This window comes from Aquila chrysaetos, chromosome 12 (assembly GCF_900496995.4).
Source record: "Aquila chrysaetos chrysaetos chromosome 12, bAquChr1.4, whole genome shotgun sequence".
NCBI lineage: Eukaryota > Metazoa > Chordata > Aves > Accipitriformes > Accipitridae > Aquila > Aquila chrysaetos.
In genome coordinates, this window is record NC_044015.1 from 32,304,044 (window position 1) to 32,322,454 (window position 18,411).

At 39.3% G+C, this 18,411-nt stretch overlaps 1 protein-coding gene across 7 annotated transcripts in view; it reads left to right on the top strand.

Moving 5' to 3' along the window:
- The first annotated feature begins 31 nt into the window (after positions 1-31).
- Positions 32-18,411, top strand: part of MAST2 (microtubule associated serine/threonine kinase 2) — a 199,666-nt gene continuing 181,286 nt past the window's right edge. For 2 of the 7 annotated variants that reach the window (XM_030031724.2, XM_030031725.2), the window contains exon 1: positions 33-430. In XM_030031724.2, the coding sequence (XP_029887584.1) occupies positions 248-430 (183 nt within the window). In that variant the 5' untranslated portion in view covers positions 33-247. Of the gene's footprint in view, positions 431-12,647; positions 12,686-18,411 lie in introns of those variants that run through there. The other 5 variants (XM_030031726.2, XM_030031729.2, XM_030031727.2 and 2 more) reach the window with 4 other exon arrangements.

Genomic DNA, 18,411 nt, shown 5'->3' on the forward strand with positions numbered 1-18,411 from the left:
CGGGCGGGCGCGCGGCGGGGGGGGGCGGCGCCGCGGCAGCCGCTGCGCCCGCGCTCCCTGACAGGCGGGCGGCGGGAGCGGCGGCGGCGGGCGGGCGGGCATGTCCCTCCGCCCCGCGCGCAGGTGGTGGCGGCGACGGTGGCGGCGGCGCCGCCCCGGCTCTCCGTGACTCCCGCCGGCCATGGCCGGCTCCGCGCCGCGGGGGCCCGAGTCGTGCCGCAGCCGCCGCTGAGGAGAAGCCGCCGCGATGAGGAAGGGCCGCTCCCGGGGGGACAAAGCGGCGGCGCCGCCGCCGCCGCGGAGGGAACCCGGGCGGGCGGTGGCAGCCAGCGCGGCGGAGCGGAGAGCCACCCTGCTGGGGGGCGGCGGCAGGAAGGACCCGGAGGACGCCAGGGCCGCGGGGGCGCCTTGCCGGGAGGCGCTGGAGAGGGTAAAGCCGGGTCGTGGGGCCGGAGCGGGGGGGCCGTGCCGGGCCGGGCCGTGCCGGGCCGGTGGCGGCCGTTGGCATGGAGACGCGCGCCCCGCGTGGCGGGGCACGGCGGCGGGCGGGGGCGCCCGGCGGTGCCGCCTTCCGCGCCCGGCCGGGCTGCGGCTGCCGCAGTCGCGGGTCAGGGGTGCGCCTGGCCCGGGCCGGGGGGCTCCCGCGGCTGCGGCGCGGGGAGGGGGCGCAGAGTGTCCGGGGGGTAGCGGGAGACGGAGGGTCGGGGAGAGGCGAGGTGCTGCGCTCGGCGGGAGGGGTCGGCCTGGGGGGAGGCTGCATCCTGCGAGCATCTTCCCACGTGACGTGGGCATCCTCAGGTAGATGGCCCCAGGAGAGGGAGGGGTGGATGTGGCGGCGTGTCAGGGTTCTGGCGGCGTGGCCTTGAGAGCGCGGTGGGGGAGTCGTCGGGGTGGCAGAAGTCCTGCCTGCACGCCGGTGAAGAAGCGAGGGAGGATGCAGTGAAATCTAGTTCGTGTTCTGTGCTTGCTGGTATTAATAATTACAGAATGCTTCTTGCTAGTAACCTTCTGTAGGTCACTCCTAATTGTGACATTAATTATGATGCATTTTCCAGCATTTCTTAGGTCTTAATTCTTAGTGCAAGAAGCGGTGGTTTATTTAGGAAACATACCTTTGCAGATATTTGAAAATGCATAGGGTCACTTAAAAGTGAGAGTGCCTAAGTTCAATGTATCTGCTTTTAGGTCTTTCACCCCCACAAAAAAAGGATCTACTGATTCCTGCTTAGGGTCACAGGGATCAGAGACCCAAGAGATCTTAAACTTTGTTTCGATGTGTTTTCATATTCCTAGTTTTACAAGAGAGAAAAATGCGGGATCAGACTTAGCAGTTTAAAAATGTAGATGGCAACTAATGTGGTGTTTTTTTTTTTTTTTTTTTTGAAGAGAAGGAGAAAGTATCACAAGTATGAAGACTTCCAGGATGCAGTAATTCATTGCTTTGTTTTGCCATTTTTAGGAGCAAAGTGAAAAACTAGGTTATTTGACTTTTCTTGTCAAAAAGGTGACTTAAGTTTATGTCATTATTGTAGATGCACAGGTCTACTCTATTTTTTTTTTTTTTTTTTAAATTTCTTAGGTTTTTCTAGAAAAGCTGCATTACATTGCCTTTAATTATAGGAGACTTGTATTTTGGCTTTGACTAGTGGGTGTCTCTTGAATAGAGATTTCTTGGACAGGGCCCTGGAAGAAGAGAGCTCTATTTTTAAAATTTTTTATTTTATATTTTATTCTCTAGTGCCTTGTTAAGCCAGGTGGTTAAGAGGTGCTGCTGCTTTTGATGCTTATCACTTCCTGAAACAATTAAAGAACACTAATATCCTTATTCAGGAAAAAAATAATAATCTGAAAGCAGAAGAGCTGACTTAGTTTCTTCCCAACTGTCCATTAAAATAGTTGTTGGTTGGTAGAGCTATTAAATGGAATAGCAAGGTGTTTGTCGTACTGTTTTGACATATTGTATATGATATTGACATGGAAATTAGAGGAAATTATTTCCATTCTTGGTAGCTGTGAACTAAACTTTTTACAAGTCATGCATACAGAACACGCTGCGTACCATATAGTGTGTTGAACACTCGGGAAGCTTCACCAAAACAACATTAACATGGTAAAACAGGAAAGGCTGCAAATTCAGAAGTGCCAGTTTTTGAGATGCACAAGACTTTTTAATGGGAGATACTGCCAGTTTGTTTTTAGCTTGGGTGCTCTGACTAAGACCTGATGTGACTTGTAGGAACAGATCTTTACGTGCTGGCGAGTATTCAGTGTGATGGAGTCGTCGAGGAGTTTTGCAGGTAAAGTTAAGAAAGCTTCTACTCAACCTGTGTGAGATGTCCCCCCAAATTTCAAAGCAGAACCTCTCATCCCCTCTCCGCTTTTGTCTTCCATTTGAAGTGGTGGAAGTTTTGTAAATGTGGTAAGCAACTGGAAATAAATAGATAAGTTGAACAAATTTAATAAACAGGACAGATAAGTCTACTCACAGCATTTCTGTCTTTAATATCAGTAATTCAGTATTTCTTTAAGCATCAGGAGTTGGTAGGGTGGATGTGGTGGAACGGGCCTTCTGAGATACAAAAGACAGTGTGATGCGATGCTCCATTTCCACTGATGCAGCTTGTAGCTTGACAAATATTTCCTCTGGGGCCACTTCTGATTTAAGTAGCACAGTTATTCCAAGCCTGTAGTATGCCCTCAGTTGTACCAATGCAGCAGTGTGCACAGCTGCAGGGAACCGTTCTGAATAAAATTCAGATTTCACAGTTTGTTTGCCATACATTTGCACAAGTTTGTGGTTGGGGGAGACTAAGCTACTCTAATGTTGGAAAAAGTACTTCTCAAACTGTGACTGTAGTAGTTAATCACTGTGCTGACCTTTAGGCCTTTGAAAATCTGGTCCTTTAATGTGCTGTGCTTGTCGTTCTGACATGTACATACGATTAATGTTTTCACTTTTTTATGAGTTACGTAAGAACATAAAAATGACTGTTCTTGGTCACATTAAAGATCCCTCTAGCCCAGTATCCTGCCTCTCTGAGCTGCCAAAAGCAGATGCTTGGAGAAGAGTATAGTGTATATTGAGGAAATACCTCTCCCAGCCTCCAGTAATTTGTGGCTTGCAGGTTTCCGGAACTAGAGGTGATATTTGTTTTTAGTGCCCCCAGTGGGTTTTTTCTTCTATGAATTTGTCCAATTGGTATTTGAAGCCATGTATGCTTGTAGCATCCACAGCATCCTGTGGCTGAGTGTTATAAGGCTTAAATACATTTGGTGTGGAAAAAACACTTCTTTTTGTTTGTTTTTGAACTTTCTACCTGCTTGTTTCATGCCTCGTTTGTTAATTCTTGTATTGGAAGAGGCAGCGAAAAAGAGAATCCATGTTCTTCTGTGTAGCTTATGACTTGATAACTTTTTATTTTATTTACCATCCCTTGCTTGTGACTTTTCCAGAGGAGTTTTAGAAAGAAGTGACTCTATCCTTTTCATTGTCCTTGCTATTTTCTTTGCACCTTTTGCAGGTGTGTTCCTGACTGGAGATAGTGATGCAGGTATCAGAGGAACAGGGTTGGGGAACAGTAACCAGGACTGGCTACAGTATTTGAGCGTATGACACCCTGTAAACTTAAATAGCATATAAAGTTTTATTCTTTAATCTTCTACCTGCTTTTTCTTGACGATCTTTAAACATTGAGTTGGCGCTTTCATGGAACTGTCTATTATAACTCCAAAATCACTCTTTTAAGTGGTAATAGCTATTCAGAATTTGTCATTGTGTATATAAATTTAGGATTTTTTCCTACATTATGCATCCCTTTACATTTATCTACATTTAATCTTATCTGCTATTTTACAGCCCACTTAAACAGTATCATTAAGGTCTCCTTCAGATCTTTGGCCATCGCTTTTGCAACCTTGAATAGCTTTAAGCATTGTCAGCTAACTCTGTCACGTAAGTGTTAAGCTGCTTTGCTAGATTTTGCTTTAAAATGCTGAAGGTATTGATCCCAGAACAGATTCTTGTGAGATTCCACTGGTGATCCTTATTTTTTGGAAAAAAGGCTAATTGTTCCAACTTCTTATTTCCTATCTGTTAATCTGTCATTAATTCGTAGTTGAATTGTCCTTCTTATTCCATGGCAGTTTGGTTTCATTGAGCGAGGGCATCTTCGTCAAACACAGTCCACCTGGGTTTCTGTAAAGCATCAGCTTAATCATTGTATGTTTGCTGACTACATTGAAGGACAAAAATGGAAGGTTGAGGTGAAGGTTATTGTTGCTTAGGAGTGACAGTCACCCTCATCCACAGGCATATTGTAAGCGTTAGATTGTTTCCGTGTCATGCTTACATAATTAGTTTGAGACATTGTGATATTTATTGTGAAAGATCCTACATGGATCATAGCCAGGATTTGTCAGAGGTGCTTTTATTAGCATTTTCTACTTCAGGTAGAAGTGAAAGTTACCATATAAAGGACTCTTCAGTGTCTAGAAGATATGACTTAAGGGGGTTACGATGGAAGTATGCAAGACCGTGAACAATGGAAGTATGCAAGACCATGGCTGGTATGTAGAGGGTAGATGGCAAACAGCATCTGACTGTTTTCTCTAGTATTAAGCTAGGAGTCAGGCTTAAAAAGAGGTGGATCTTCATGCAAAAGGTAATGCATGTATGATTTTTTTTTTTTTTTTTTTTTGCCAAGGGGTGCAATGGATGCAAAAGCATTCAGAGGAGGAGGGATCTAGTGAAGATTATTAAATAGGCAGACTGCATCCACCAAAGGAACACAGCTGAAATTAACTCCCATCTAGGAGAACATTAGAACAGGGCAAATGCGTGATGCTTCCCTTCACTTGTCCGTAGGGAATGTCTTTGCTATTTTTATAGTTTTTTTCCATAAGGAGCGGGTGTTAGCCTGTCCCTAACAAATCTAAACCCTATCTTCCTCTGAAAGCAAGAGGGGAACAGATACGAGGAAAGCTGTAGTATTGTGGTAGGTCTAGGGGCATGGAGGTTGAGGGTCAAAAGAGTAAAAATAAAGGACACTGAGCACTGAATATCCCTGAACAGCATTCTCTGCTCTGAAGGCATCCACGGAGCTAGTGGCTGCTGCCCAGTGGTGCTTTGCTTGGCGATGTGACAGGATGAGGGAACAGAAACAGACACCATGCTCATCAGCATTTTACCCTCGCTTCTGTCAAGCTTCCCTCTCTTGCCATGGATGGCCAGGGCCAGGAGAGGATTTATGAGTAGATTCCATGACTTTGTGATTTTGAGGGATAATAAAGAAACAAAGGGGAAAACAGTAGCAGAATCTCAACAAGCAGTTCAGGGAGCTGGTAGAGGGACTGCAAGTTGTAGAGGCGGTATTTTGGGTTAGATGGACCCTTTGTCTTGTATAAAGTTTAACTTGGCTGCTGCTGACGTAGAGTTGGACTGAAATGTTGCTAAACCTGGAGGCTCCCTGTACGTTCATTGTATGGGAAATGTTCAGCTGATGCCAGCAGGCAAGCTGCATACATAATACTGAGAAGGATGAAAAACCTCCTTAGTCCTGGTTAGTTTTGTGTTGGGGGAGCCCTTTCTGTACGGCAGTCAGTGCAGTAGACTGTCTCCAGCTGTCAGTTTTGGTGTGCCTGAAGAAGGGGGATCTTGGGTGTTCCCCACAGTGCATTTTGTCATTTCTGCATTGGATAGAAAGTATTTCCTGAGCTTTGAACAAAGTAACTGACTTAACAATCAAATCACTTAACTATTATAGTCATTTGGAACTGTAGTGCTGCAAACTTTCTGAGAGCAGGAAAAGTATTCCTTTCTCTCCACGTGTCTTTGAAACTTTGTAGATCTGTATGTCCCAAAGCCAAAATGGCTTACTGTGGTTATGCAGTGTGATTTCCCCACATGTGTAGGCTCTGGAGCTTTCCTGAAAGATAAATTAAAACATCTCTCTTAGAAATTGATCTAAGGCTAAGATAAGATCATGGTGTGTCTGTCACCTCTTCTGGAAAGCTCTGCCAATGTTTAATTATACCTGCAGTTAGGAGACTAAACCACATCTTATTTCAAGGCTTGTTTTGTCTAATGTCCAACTTTGAGCTGTGGAATATGCCTATGCTAGCACAGGCAGTAAAAATTCTCTACGATTTGATATCTTTTCCATGTATAAGTATTTGAAATGTAAAATCTAGCTTCAGTTGGAACAGAAGACACTGAGTTCTTTTACTTCTAGCACTTTGTGCTTTCCCCCTGATTGTTCTTAGAGTGTGTGCACCAAAAATAGGTAGTATTCTGGCAGCAGCCTGGAACAGTGTGATCACAAAGTTACTTCTCCACTACTGTTTGATACTTGTCTTTTTACAACTTGGGGGATTGCATTACCACAGTTGGGTGTGTCATGTGAGAGAGAGTTTTGTAACATTATGGCTATGTGGATATTTCTACTCCATGTATTCGGGACATAGTGCAAATTGGTCCAAGAGTGCTTATAAACATTAGGTTAGAAAGCTTATCCCGCCTTTCATGTTGTCTTTATATTTTGATTTTTTTTTTTTTTTTCTTGAAGGAATGGCAAAGGATCTTTTCCACTGACTTCTCACCCTGTTCGTGTTTTTGGAAAGCAGTCAGTGACCAGCAGGGAGAAACTGGCCAAACCCCAGAGTGCTAGTCAGATTTGTTTTGCCTCCACAGCTGCAAAGAAGCTGTTACCATGCTTTCCTTGCTGCGTGGCAAGCCTGGAAATTGAAGAGATCTTTCTTTTTTCCTAATCAGAACTTCTGAGTTCAAATACAATAAATTTTTTCTCTTTTTTTTTTTCATTTCCCTCTAGGTGCCATCGGTGCTATTAAAGGCAGTACCTCTATTGTGATGAGCCCTGTACATAGATTTCATAACAATTTGGTGTTCTTTGGTTATTTCTACCATGAGTCTTTCCTTTTGTTTGATACGTGAAGCAGCAGGCTTTTGGAGTTCAGTTGACACTTTGCTTCTGAGCTTTCTCTACATCTCTGTCTCTCAGGCTGCTGATCAGAGCTCTGTTGCAGCTCCTGTTCTGCCTCCCCAGCCACGGAGCCTATGATTAACAGCTCACAACACTCAAAGCTGTCTTCTAACTTCCTATCAAAATGTGTAAGCTGGGATGAAACTTAATCTGAAGAAGATGGAAGTTTATTTCCAAAATTCAAGCAAATAAACAGAATCAAATGGACATATTGCTAGCAATACAGATTGCATTTGCAATAAAGTGTAGTTTTTAATATTTACATTACAGATTCCATAAAAGCAAATATAGATTAAATATAGCAAATATGTTCTGTAAGCATCATTGCTCCTCCTTATCAAAGGAGAGATGGAGTGCTGCTGAATTCTGGAAGATCAGGAACCATCTACCTACTTGTTTTGGGATTTTGTTGCCGTTTAGGGCTGATTTTAGAGCAATTCTGTCCTGTGCCTGTTTCATCAAGGGAGCTAAAGAAAGTCTTAAAGAAGACATTGGTAAAGAATCCTAAATTACGAGCTGTGGATGTGACTTAACATTAAAAACTTGGTTACTCTTTGTAGACCTCAGACTTCCTTTTCCCACCTCCCTTTTTTGCTGTCTAGCTCTTTTTCTCATTACAGGGAGAGCACAAAAAAATAAGTGTTTATGGTTTTTTTTTTTTTTCTAGTCTGTAAAGCTTCTGATATGGTCAACCAGAGTCCAGAGCGTATGGTTGGCTGGCAGGCATTCTTACTCATCCTCAGAGTTTAATTTCTTAATTTTATCCCCTTCTCTGTGGAGAAATAAAGGTAGTGAAGAAGCCAGAGCATAGCTGCCGAAGAGAGAGCTGTTCCCTATGACATGAACAGTTCTGTCACTGTTTTCTTCTCTGTCCTTTTCCTGAGGAGGCAAGAAAAGAAGCCAGAAAGAACAAACCTCTTGATGTCCTGTAGGTGTGTCTCGCTGCCTTCCATAAGCTGATTCTTGTTGATGCCAGAGCTACTCTGGTTTGACTTCTTCATTAGCCATAGTTTTGCCTTTCAGTATTTTGATCAGGCAGCAATGGCAGCTGCTGGCAACATGTTGCTCTGAGTTCACTTGTATGTTCATACTAATGTTTAGAAGTGTGGCAGGGAGGGGGGGGAGGAATTGACTGAAGAAAAGTGTCATCTAAAAGCAGGCAAAGGGGAATAGAGTCAAGTGATCGATTCTGCAATGTGCTTGTTAGATAATAACAGAATTGAGCCAAAGATTAATCTAGAAGCAGACAAAAGGGACGTAGATTTAAGTGACCAAAAATTCTGCCATGGGCTTGTTAGATAATAGCAAAATAGTGCCAAAGGGCATATGGCACTTCTCTGGCCTGATATAATAAAAACATCGCTTCCCTCAAAGTTGAATATTAATGCACAAACCTAATTTGTTTAAATCGATTTTTGTGAATCAGTAAGTAGGTAGGCATTGCATCAGCAGCTTAGATGATTCAGCTTGCTCATGTGAGATTTCACTTTCCTGTCACAAGTGAAGAGTAAGAGCAAATATTGTGTATTAGCCACATTGATTTCATATCTTGCATATTAGAATAGCTAAACAGGCAGTGGAGAGATTATGAATATATAGGTGTTCATGTTGCTGATTATTTGCATCTGAGTTCAGCAGTGCACTGCTTTTCTTGTCCAAAAGGAGCATAGAAGTGAAGGAGCCAAGAGAAGTCTTCTACCAGAAGTGGCTGGATTTGGTGTGGGACTACTTGTCTTTATAATCATAATCAGTTATTAGCTTGAAGGGAAAAGCTGCTGCTACACAGTATTTGTTACAGAGCACTTGAGGGTAACAGCGGGGTGCTGTCCAACGCTAGGATTAGGCATCTACAAAACACTCAGACTGTGGATATATTCCTGACTGTATGTGTTGGGAAACCAAGTAATATCTGTGTGTATTGTGTTGGAGGAATGGGTATGCATTATTGAATTTATGCCTAGAAGTTGACTTACTTCTTGAGCAAGCTCATATGCCTTCTTACAGTGCAAAGAATGTGAATGTTGTCCTGCCTGTCAAGGTAGTTCTTAGAGTCTCTAGAAGAGGCAATTCTTTATTTTCATCTGATAGGTAATTTTTATTGCCTGAGCTGCCTGTTGTGCTCCATAAGCTAACATAGCTTTGGTGCTTATAAGAAATGCAGCGGATTATTATAGATATGATGATAGGCATTTATTTAAAATAAAAGTTTTTTTTACTCTAATTCTTATTCATGGAACCTGAGTAGCTGAAGCTAAGAAAGGAGTGAAGACCACCAGGTTAGTGAATTGTTTGAGACCAAACCAAAAAGCTTTATCACCCATCAAGACCTTGTTCCTCAAGAACCACAGTAGCTAAATAGACAGGTCATGTAGAGTCTTAACAATTTCATTTCCACATCAAATGATGATGTGCTGTGGTTAGTGTCTTTTTGTAGTGATGTAGTACTATTTGAAGCCTGGTGAAAATGCTGCTCTTTGGAGGAAGAAGCTGAGTCCATGATCACTCAAAAAACTACCTTTTTGCAAGGAAGTAGAAAAATCTATTTCAGGTGAGGAAAATGCGCTTGTTTTTTTGATGTCTTGATAGATGTCACTCTTGGTCATAGAAGGTTAATGCTCTGTGGTATCTCACTGTAGTGGAAAGATCTGAAGGCCTTGTTTGGTTTGTAATGAAGCAGCTCTGTTGTTATCTTTAAAACCTGCTTTAAAAGCTTTTATTTTTTTCACTTACTCTTCCTCTAAGCTGTGTTTTTTGTAATAGTGTGTTATCTAACTTACAGCTTAGGTCCCATGAACCCTAAAACTAGTAATCTGTCAGAAATTATTTTCAAATGTCCTGTTATAAATACACATTACAGTGCAGTGAGGGAATAGGGTTCAAGACTGAAAACCCAGCAATAATAAAAAAAATCTAGCTGTCTAGCTTGTCAGTTTTTTCCTATTTGGAATCACTCTAGCATTAATGGAGGTACATTATTTACATGGAAGATAGAATGATGCTCTGTTTCCTTTCAGGAAAAAATCATGCTTTTGCTATTAGAACTGTATCATAAATGTTTTCACCTTTTCTTATACATATAGTAAACAATTTAACAATAAAATACTTTCCAAAACCTTTTAGTTGATCTGGATTTTCATGAATGTAGAAGCAAGACGGTCTTTAAAACATTCTGTGTACCTGTTTAAATTTCCAGAAGCAGCTAGTACTGTTAAGGTTGGACTGTGGGGAGTTTAAGAATTTTTGAAATGTAATTTCTGATTCAGTTTCAGTCCATACATGTCTTCCCAAACTGTCTATAGCGGAAAATTTTCTCTAATGTTTTTTACTACATAGTGTGACAGGTAATCCACCATAAACATTTTCAACAGTACAAAGCCAAGATGAGTTATTTAACTACTTAATTGAATGACACTTGGATAATTTTTTTTTTTGGCCTTTACTGTGTCATGCTTGTATTTCTGAAACTCTTGTTGTTTGGCATCTCATCTAATTCTGCTAGTAGTAGAAGTACTTAACAATAGTTATAGTTAGAAGCTGAATTTTCAGTGCACTTCTGGAGCACTGCTTCCATTATCTGCATGTTGTCCAAACATCCAGCAATCCATTCAAGATAGATTTCCAGTAACACTTAAGATTTGTTGCTTATATGAGGCTACATTCTGCTAGCCCTAACTTCTTGCAGTGACTATGAGCTGTCTTATGGAAATTACCTCAGTATACACTATGTGTTTACCACTTTGATATGTTAGCTGCTAGCACATCAGGATTTAAAAAAAAAAAAAGATGATTTTGTAGGTCCTGCTATCCCTGTTGATTTTTACTTATTGAATTTGATGGAAGAGTTCACAGACCAGTTTGTCTTTCATGATGGAAGAGAAAGTATAGAATGGTTACAATGGTAAACAAATGCTGGCCTGCAGCATATAGAAAGCAGTTTTACTGAAGGCTGAATTATGTGTACGGTTGGACCCAAACTTGAGACACTTTGTCATCTTTTCTTAATCCAGCCAAACAAAACCTCAGTGCAAAAGGTACATCCGCTAAGGAGTGAGGGGAATTCAGTACTGTCTGTGGGGTGAAAACTTGTGAAAACATCTTGTAGCTGCATTTCCAGAAGCTTGAAGATTTTTATGAAATGTAGTACTTGTCAGATTGATTAACTGATGCTCAAGCATGTTCTTTTATCCTTCAAATACACAGCTGTCGTGCTCTGAGCTCGATAAGAATGATTTAAAAAAAAAAAAAAAAAAAGGTGGTTTTCTAATATGCCTTCCTGGTACTATGTCTAATAACCAGAACTTGATACTGCTGCTTATGTGTGCTGTTTTCATGACACTGAGAGTCATACACATGCAGAAGGACTGCATAAATACCTGAGTTATATTCTACAGATGGTTTAAGTGTGGTTCCATGTTTCCAGGAAGACTTTCTCCCTGTGCACGTTGATTTCCAGTTATCCCAGGTATTAAACTTGGGGTTTGCTTCTCTTTGCATTGAAGAGCATACAGCTTAGAATCATCAAATTGCATTTCTCTGCGCTCTTTCTTAAAATACAATTTGCCATTACAAAGCAAGCACACATCAGCAAAACTGCATAGATATCTTTGTCCTTTATGTGGCTTTCAGAGCTTTCTGAGGAAGCATGTACGATACCCAGAGAATCCAACTTCACTAATGCAAGCAAAGTGTTAAACTCTTGGAAGGGCAAAACTGGAGAGGAGTATGTAATGGAGGCTTGTGGAGCTACTTAGGGAAAAAAATGTACTGATAGGCAGTGAAATAATTTAATGTCTTGCATTGTTTTTCTGATGTTTGTGCTATTAATCTCCTGGTAGTTGCATGTCCTCTGTTCACTGAGGACTAGCTGAGAGGGCTAGCAGCAGCTTTTCTTATGATTTTATTTTTTGCCATTTGAAATGGAGTAAACCCCTAGTTTTATTTTAAAGAAACCATTGTGGGGCCCCAGAGCAAGGAAATGTCATCTCAAAAATGGAATGCTTAATAATTAAAACTGGTTTATTATTCACTAAAATCACACCATTCAATCTTTAGTGTATTTACAAGCACTTTATTATCATAAAAATCACATTTTAATATGGACCCTCAGAAAAGTCCTTTAAAGAAAATCAAGTGGTCAGGACTGATGTTAAGTATTCTGGACAGCACCAGAAGATCAGAGAGTACAAATAAATAAATTACAGTCACTGTTTTAGAGGAAAGCTTATAAATGAGTTGTATAGTTAATGAAGTGACTGTAGGCATTTAAATGTTTAAACTTTTAGGCATAGATGGATGCAGTGACATATTAGTAGCAAATACTACTTTCTCTGTTTTATGAAATGATTTAAATTGGACCTGTGCAGTGTGAACTTGGCAAAAATATGTGATCCTGAAAGTTAAATTATGTCAGTTAGATATCTGTATGTTCTCTGACCTTTGCATTATTCCCTGTTTTTAGGACAGAGGAGAATCTGTTTGCAGCATTGTTTTGCCAGTTTAGCAACACTTTAGCAGAAGTGTCTGCTGACTGTAGTCTTTCAGTTTGAGCTTGAGGCCTGGTGATGTTCATAAACCTAACAGTTGGGCATTGTTTTTGTTCTCAAGCAGAAGGGAAGAAACACATGGCTTGTCCTTGAAAAAAATTCTGGCTGTTGTTTCTTTGGGATGGAACTGTATTATGCTGCTTGGTGAGGAGAAGCTTTTGTGCCAGACTACAGAGACTCCATTTCTTTGTGTAGACATTGATAAGAATTGTGAATTAGTTTATCTTTGTCTGCCATTTTATATGGTTTCTGTTAAGAAAAGCTAAGGATTAAGTGTTTGTTGTGTTTCCAAAGGTTAACTTAATTTCCTTTAGGTCTAAAGCCCTTGGTAGTTTTATTTGCAGTCTTATAATCAAATGATAATTTTTTTTCCCATTCCATATGTGCAGATCTGCTGTTGAGTTTTAGTGAAAATTTGTTCTCAGGAAAACTTCACATAAGTGCTTCTTATTTTTGCCGTGCATTGATGTGCTTATCTCATTTGTGGTAGGAAGTGAGAAGATTCCAGATGGTTCATGCAGACAAAAATATTGATGCCAAATGATTGGAACTTTCACTGTCAGAAACAAAAAAAAAATGTTTAAATTTTTTTCCTTCTGCAAATAATGATCTTCCCCAGTGATGATAACACCAGATTAAAATGTATCTTGGTCTTTCTTCATCATGTATATGAACAAATAGTGTTCTGACTCTTAGCAGAGCATTGTGCCTTGTTAGATCTTACTTTGCTGCTAATCTCTGTCTAACTACAGGTAGTTCCACTGCTGCTACTACTGTTCAGGTCATAGCTGCAATACATAAAAGCATCCTGGGCAAACAAGTAGTGTGGTTAAAGAGGATTCCTGTAGTGTTTTCTGGTTTCATACTTTTCTTTCTGTGCAGAGTGTGCTATTCAAGTGAACTTTATAAATGAAGATCAAGTCTTAAAATTGTGTTACATATCTGTAAGTAGTCATTGAATGTCTAATTAGAAAAGCCCCTTTAACTCACCTGAGTGTGCTGAAGTTCAGTTCATGACTTACCTTTTGCTTTTCTTTGTAGGCAGCTTCATTTGAAACAAGCCTTGGAACAGCAGCTGGGCATAGATTTCTCTCCTTCTAGCCCCCTTAGTCTTGGGACAGTTTTTGAAGGGCTGTATCTCTTACTGGACCAACAGAGACTTTTATTTGAGACTGTACTTCAAACTTAATGACTCTTAACATTTTTCTTTGGAAAGTGCTTTTTTCAAAAGAAGATTAGAACTCTGCACTATTAGTAAATAAGTAATTTTTATGCAGCATGCACATTTTAATACACTGTATTATTGTTCACTTGCCAAACTTTGTATTTTCAGCTAGTATTTTGATTTTAAATATGTTTTATTTGTGCCTCAGGCATAGAAAATTCTATATTGTTTTGGGCTGAGAATCAAATATTAACACAGATAATTTCTCAGTTTTTGAAATGTGACCCAGTGCTTCCTGTCTGCAATGTATAAAATTAGGTGAAACTCTCTTACAGGTCCTATTGCTGTGAAGCAGTTGTTTGTTTATGTAAATTGAATGGACGTTTAACCTGTCACTAGGTCTTGTTCATCTCAGTAGAAAAACAGAGGGACTTTACGTTCCCAATAAAAGTGACTTGATTGTAACTTTGTTTATAGGCATTAAACAGAGTTTACACACATTTAAGTAGGTATTTTATGTTGTTTTGCTCTTTCCCTGTGAATGAGAGGGTGAGACAATGTTTGTAATGTGAACGAAAATAAATATAGTTGGAGATCTGAAAGCTCACTCGTTAAAAAAAAAAAATTAGCATCAGTGTTGCACCGAATCAAGGCACCCTGCAGGATGTTTGGATAATTCTCCTTTTTATAGCTGATATGAAATCATAGGTCTTTTTACATGCACAGCTTTAGATACAGCTGTGTTTCTGCTGCTTGCCTGGTTCCTTAAGCAGTTCCCGTTCTAGTCTTTCTTGCAGCATAATTGTGATAAAAGGTGTTAAATTCAGTGTTTTCTGTGTAAAAAAAATATCTGAATAAGTCTGTAAGAAATTGGGAAATGAGAAAAGTTTTGGCTTGTTGATACTGTGGATTATGGTCTTTAGCAAATCTAAATTTACATCTGTATTTGTATAAAATCTAATAGAAAAGAATATAGAAGATAAATGAGTGTTAATGCATAGGATGCTAAAGAAAACTTGCAGTAATACTCGTCAGTGATGTTGGGACATCACAGGCTTGGTGCATCCTCTGAGTTTAATGGAAGAAAATCTTAAGAGAGAAGGCATTACTGATGTCTTATAACACCAAACTTTATTACAAATCACATTTTTTTGGGGTCATGATTCTTTTAATCCTTACAGCAGACAGGATTCTAATGTACAAATGACAAATTGAGTTGTTGATGTTTTTTTTTTATCTGGTAAGGAGCTAATTTTCCTGCTCTATACAACCTTTTTATGTTTGAAGTACTCATGCTAGAATACCAATGATAAAGGAGTGATGTGGCCTTTAACATGCAGTGTCTTTGTTCAGACTGGTTTTGTTTTCAGTGTCACTAGTGAGCATGTAGTGGGGTTTTGAGTCTTGATACATTGATAGTGTTTTTTTTGAGCTTCTGTAAAGTTTGATGCAGCCTTCTATGGAGGCTCTGTTGCTCTTTCTTCCCTAGATGAAATTATTTTGGCTTTAGGCATTTACAAGTTGAATTCAAGAATTATACTACCCATTTGTCTCTTAGTAAGGAGATCCTGAAGTAGGATCAAATCCTTGGCTTGTATAAACCATTGTGGTAGTATTTGTATTTTCATATAAGGACCAAACATTCAAGCTGATACCATTTAATCACAAATTGCCTTGTGTTCTAGACAGTGGTTCCATCAGGAATAAGATTATTCTGCATCTGAATGATCCTCAGAAAGGGGGCAATAGTGTACATAGTTGTAAATATTCACTTTTGCTTTTTAACAAGCTTTTTAATGCGTTCTTGCAGCTGGGAACACTTGGCAAGAAGGCTAACAACTTGAACTTCCCTGGTGAAACAACATTAAAGTTTCTAATTCATTAGTTCTGAAAAAACCTGCCTTGGAGTTGTTTCCTGAAGAGTTAACAAGTAAAAAAACTTCTCATTGGAGGATCAAGATAAGGAGGGTGTATCTCATAGTATAGGGTTCTGATACTGTGTCTTTCAGGAGACATTCTTTTTTTCTTGTTTGTTTTTAACTGTGGGATTTTTTTTTTTTTTTTTCCATACAAAAGGATTTAAATTTGTTTTATAACTTTTCTATCATCTGTGTTATAACTGCAGATGAGTGTACAGAGGAAGCTGTAGGTATTGAGAATGTTAAATGTGTGCGTGTTACACTGTATAACTATTGAAAGCATCACTGTGGCAATAACGCTTAGCTTTCCAGTCATTTTGAAAACTTAATATTGACACTAAGTTAAGTTTATATATTTACCTTTGTGGGAATGTTGGGATTTATTGCAAAGTTCTTAAAATAAATCTATTAAAGGGAAAAAATATTGTAAAACTCTTTTCTGTCTTTAAAATATTGACACTTTTATATAATGTAATATATTCTGTAAAACTTTTCTCTTGTTGATGTAGTAAACCAATATATTATAGCCTCTGAGAGGCTCTGTTGATTTAATGTAATTTCCTTGATTCTGCTGTCTCTGACATTTTTCAGGATGCTGCTGGCAAGTACATGAATTAAGCAGATATAGTTAAGAAGAGTCTTAGTTGCAAGTTCTTATTCAGCCTACAATTTTGGTCACATTTGGGCTCACCTCAGCTTTCTGGTAAAGTGCTAGCCCTCTTCCCTCAATATGTCATGTCCAGGCTAGAAAGTTTAGGCAAATTTCAGTGCTAAATACTAAAGCATAAATACTATGATTCCATTGTGTTAATTGCTACTTATTTAGACAGATATTTAGTCTGCAATCTGTTCTCTAGGCCTTTAATTTTCTTTTTCAGTGTATTTTAAAGTATATTAGAGAAGACCTAATGACAGGATCAGATTTATCTTCTGTTAAGGGTATATAGACACATTATATAAAGTGATGAGAAGGAAAAGAATGCTCCTCAGATATGTGCACACAATCCTGACACAACAGGCTTTTATCTTTTAAAGGACAAACAGTAAAAATAGTTAAAACAGTTAAAAAATAGAAAATGCAGCTTTCAGTGTTGACTATTTTTATTGCTTTAAAAAAATTCAGAAAGTGTCAAGTTATCCTCGAGTTGCATTACTCATTGGTTATCTTCCAAAATAGGGTGATATTAGTGTATTCTTTGCCAATTTATTGTATTTAAATTTTCATTCTTCCTTCTAACAGTTAGCTAGAATTCACTTCCAGATCACCTTAGGTGGTTGTGCTCATTAGGCTTAAAAAAAAAAAAGAAAAGATTTCTCACTTTTCTTGTTAATTGATTACCTGTTCACAGAAAACTTTTTTGTAGACATTTTTTTTTTCCCCTTGCCCCCCCAGCTAATAGTTTAACATGTTTTGACCTGCAGATTTGAATACTTGTTAGTCACAGTTGAGTATTTTTGCTTGTTGTAGACTTCTCTAGGAAAAATATATTTTTTAATTAGTTGTAACACAGTTACATGAAAAGAAGTGCTGCTTTATATGATCTGTTACATCTTAAATGTAGACCATAAAGACAGGTCTTAAGAACTTTTTTCCTAACGTTCATCTGTTGCTGATATATCAGTCTCACTAACTGTGTGGTACTTCATCTGGCAGTTCAAGGAAGTACTTTGACATGTATCCACGTTTTCAGTATTCACGTGCCATTTGTATATTAGGATCTGTGCTGTGTCACTCTCTTGCAGCACCATTAAATGAACATTAAAAAAAAAAAAAAGCTGCTGAAAATCATTGCAGTGGTTTATGTGCTTGTTCTTTTATTTCTTGCTTGAATTGCTTGGGAGACTTTCCTTGTGCAATGAAATGGAAAAGATGACTGAGAAGGTTCCTTGTAGCTGTATTCTGAAATTACCGGATCAGGATTTTAATGTGGGATATTAGTGTAATCTTACACATCAGGAAGCACATTTGGTTTCTTGTCTTCTGTCTGCAGCTATTGTTGCAATCTTTCTGGTTCTCCATCTTGCTGAGTGTAATAACCCCTATGTGAGATTGCAGGCAAGAGAAACAGTTGTATGTATTTCCAGTGCCACAACTATTTTAACTGTTTTTCTGTGCAAGTGTGTTAAGTGATCAAGCTGAAAAATGCAGAGGCTCTCACTTCAAGAAAAGCCTTTGCCGTTCTTCTTCAGATCCTACTGTTTCAAGTTATGTGAGCAACCTTTTGTATACCTTTGAAGGGACTGATAGGAATAATCTTTGCCTAGCAAATCAAGATTGTTTGTGTCACGCTTTTATCTTCAGCCCTAAGCTTTGCAGGATTCAGCTGGCTGTTTGAGCCTGATTTTTTAGCTTGTGGCAAATGACACAAGGCCAAAGTAAAGTAAGAAGTTTTTTTTTCTATCACCTTTGAAAAGAAATTAAAGGAGAGAGGCTCGCAGTCCTTTTCACACTGTGTGAGCAAAGTGTTTCTGTTACATGCTTACTAATGCTTTCATTTGTAAAGCTGCAAGAATTTTTTCTTTTCAAAAGTGGAAGTGGAGTCCTTAAAATTATGACAGTCTGTGCTGCGTAATCTACTCTTCAACCATTTGCTCTGGTAGTCTTCGTAACTTGAAAGCATGTAAGCAAAATTTTGTTCTATCACTGCAAAGAGTTTCTTAATCCATTGATTTGGAATGTTGTGTAAGATTTTTTTGTCCTTTGTATGTATTGCATCTTGCTTTGGTGCAAGGACAAGGAAAGATCTCTTCCTGTGGGTTTTTTTTCCTTCCTTGTTTAAGAGTGG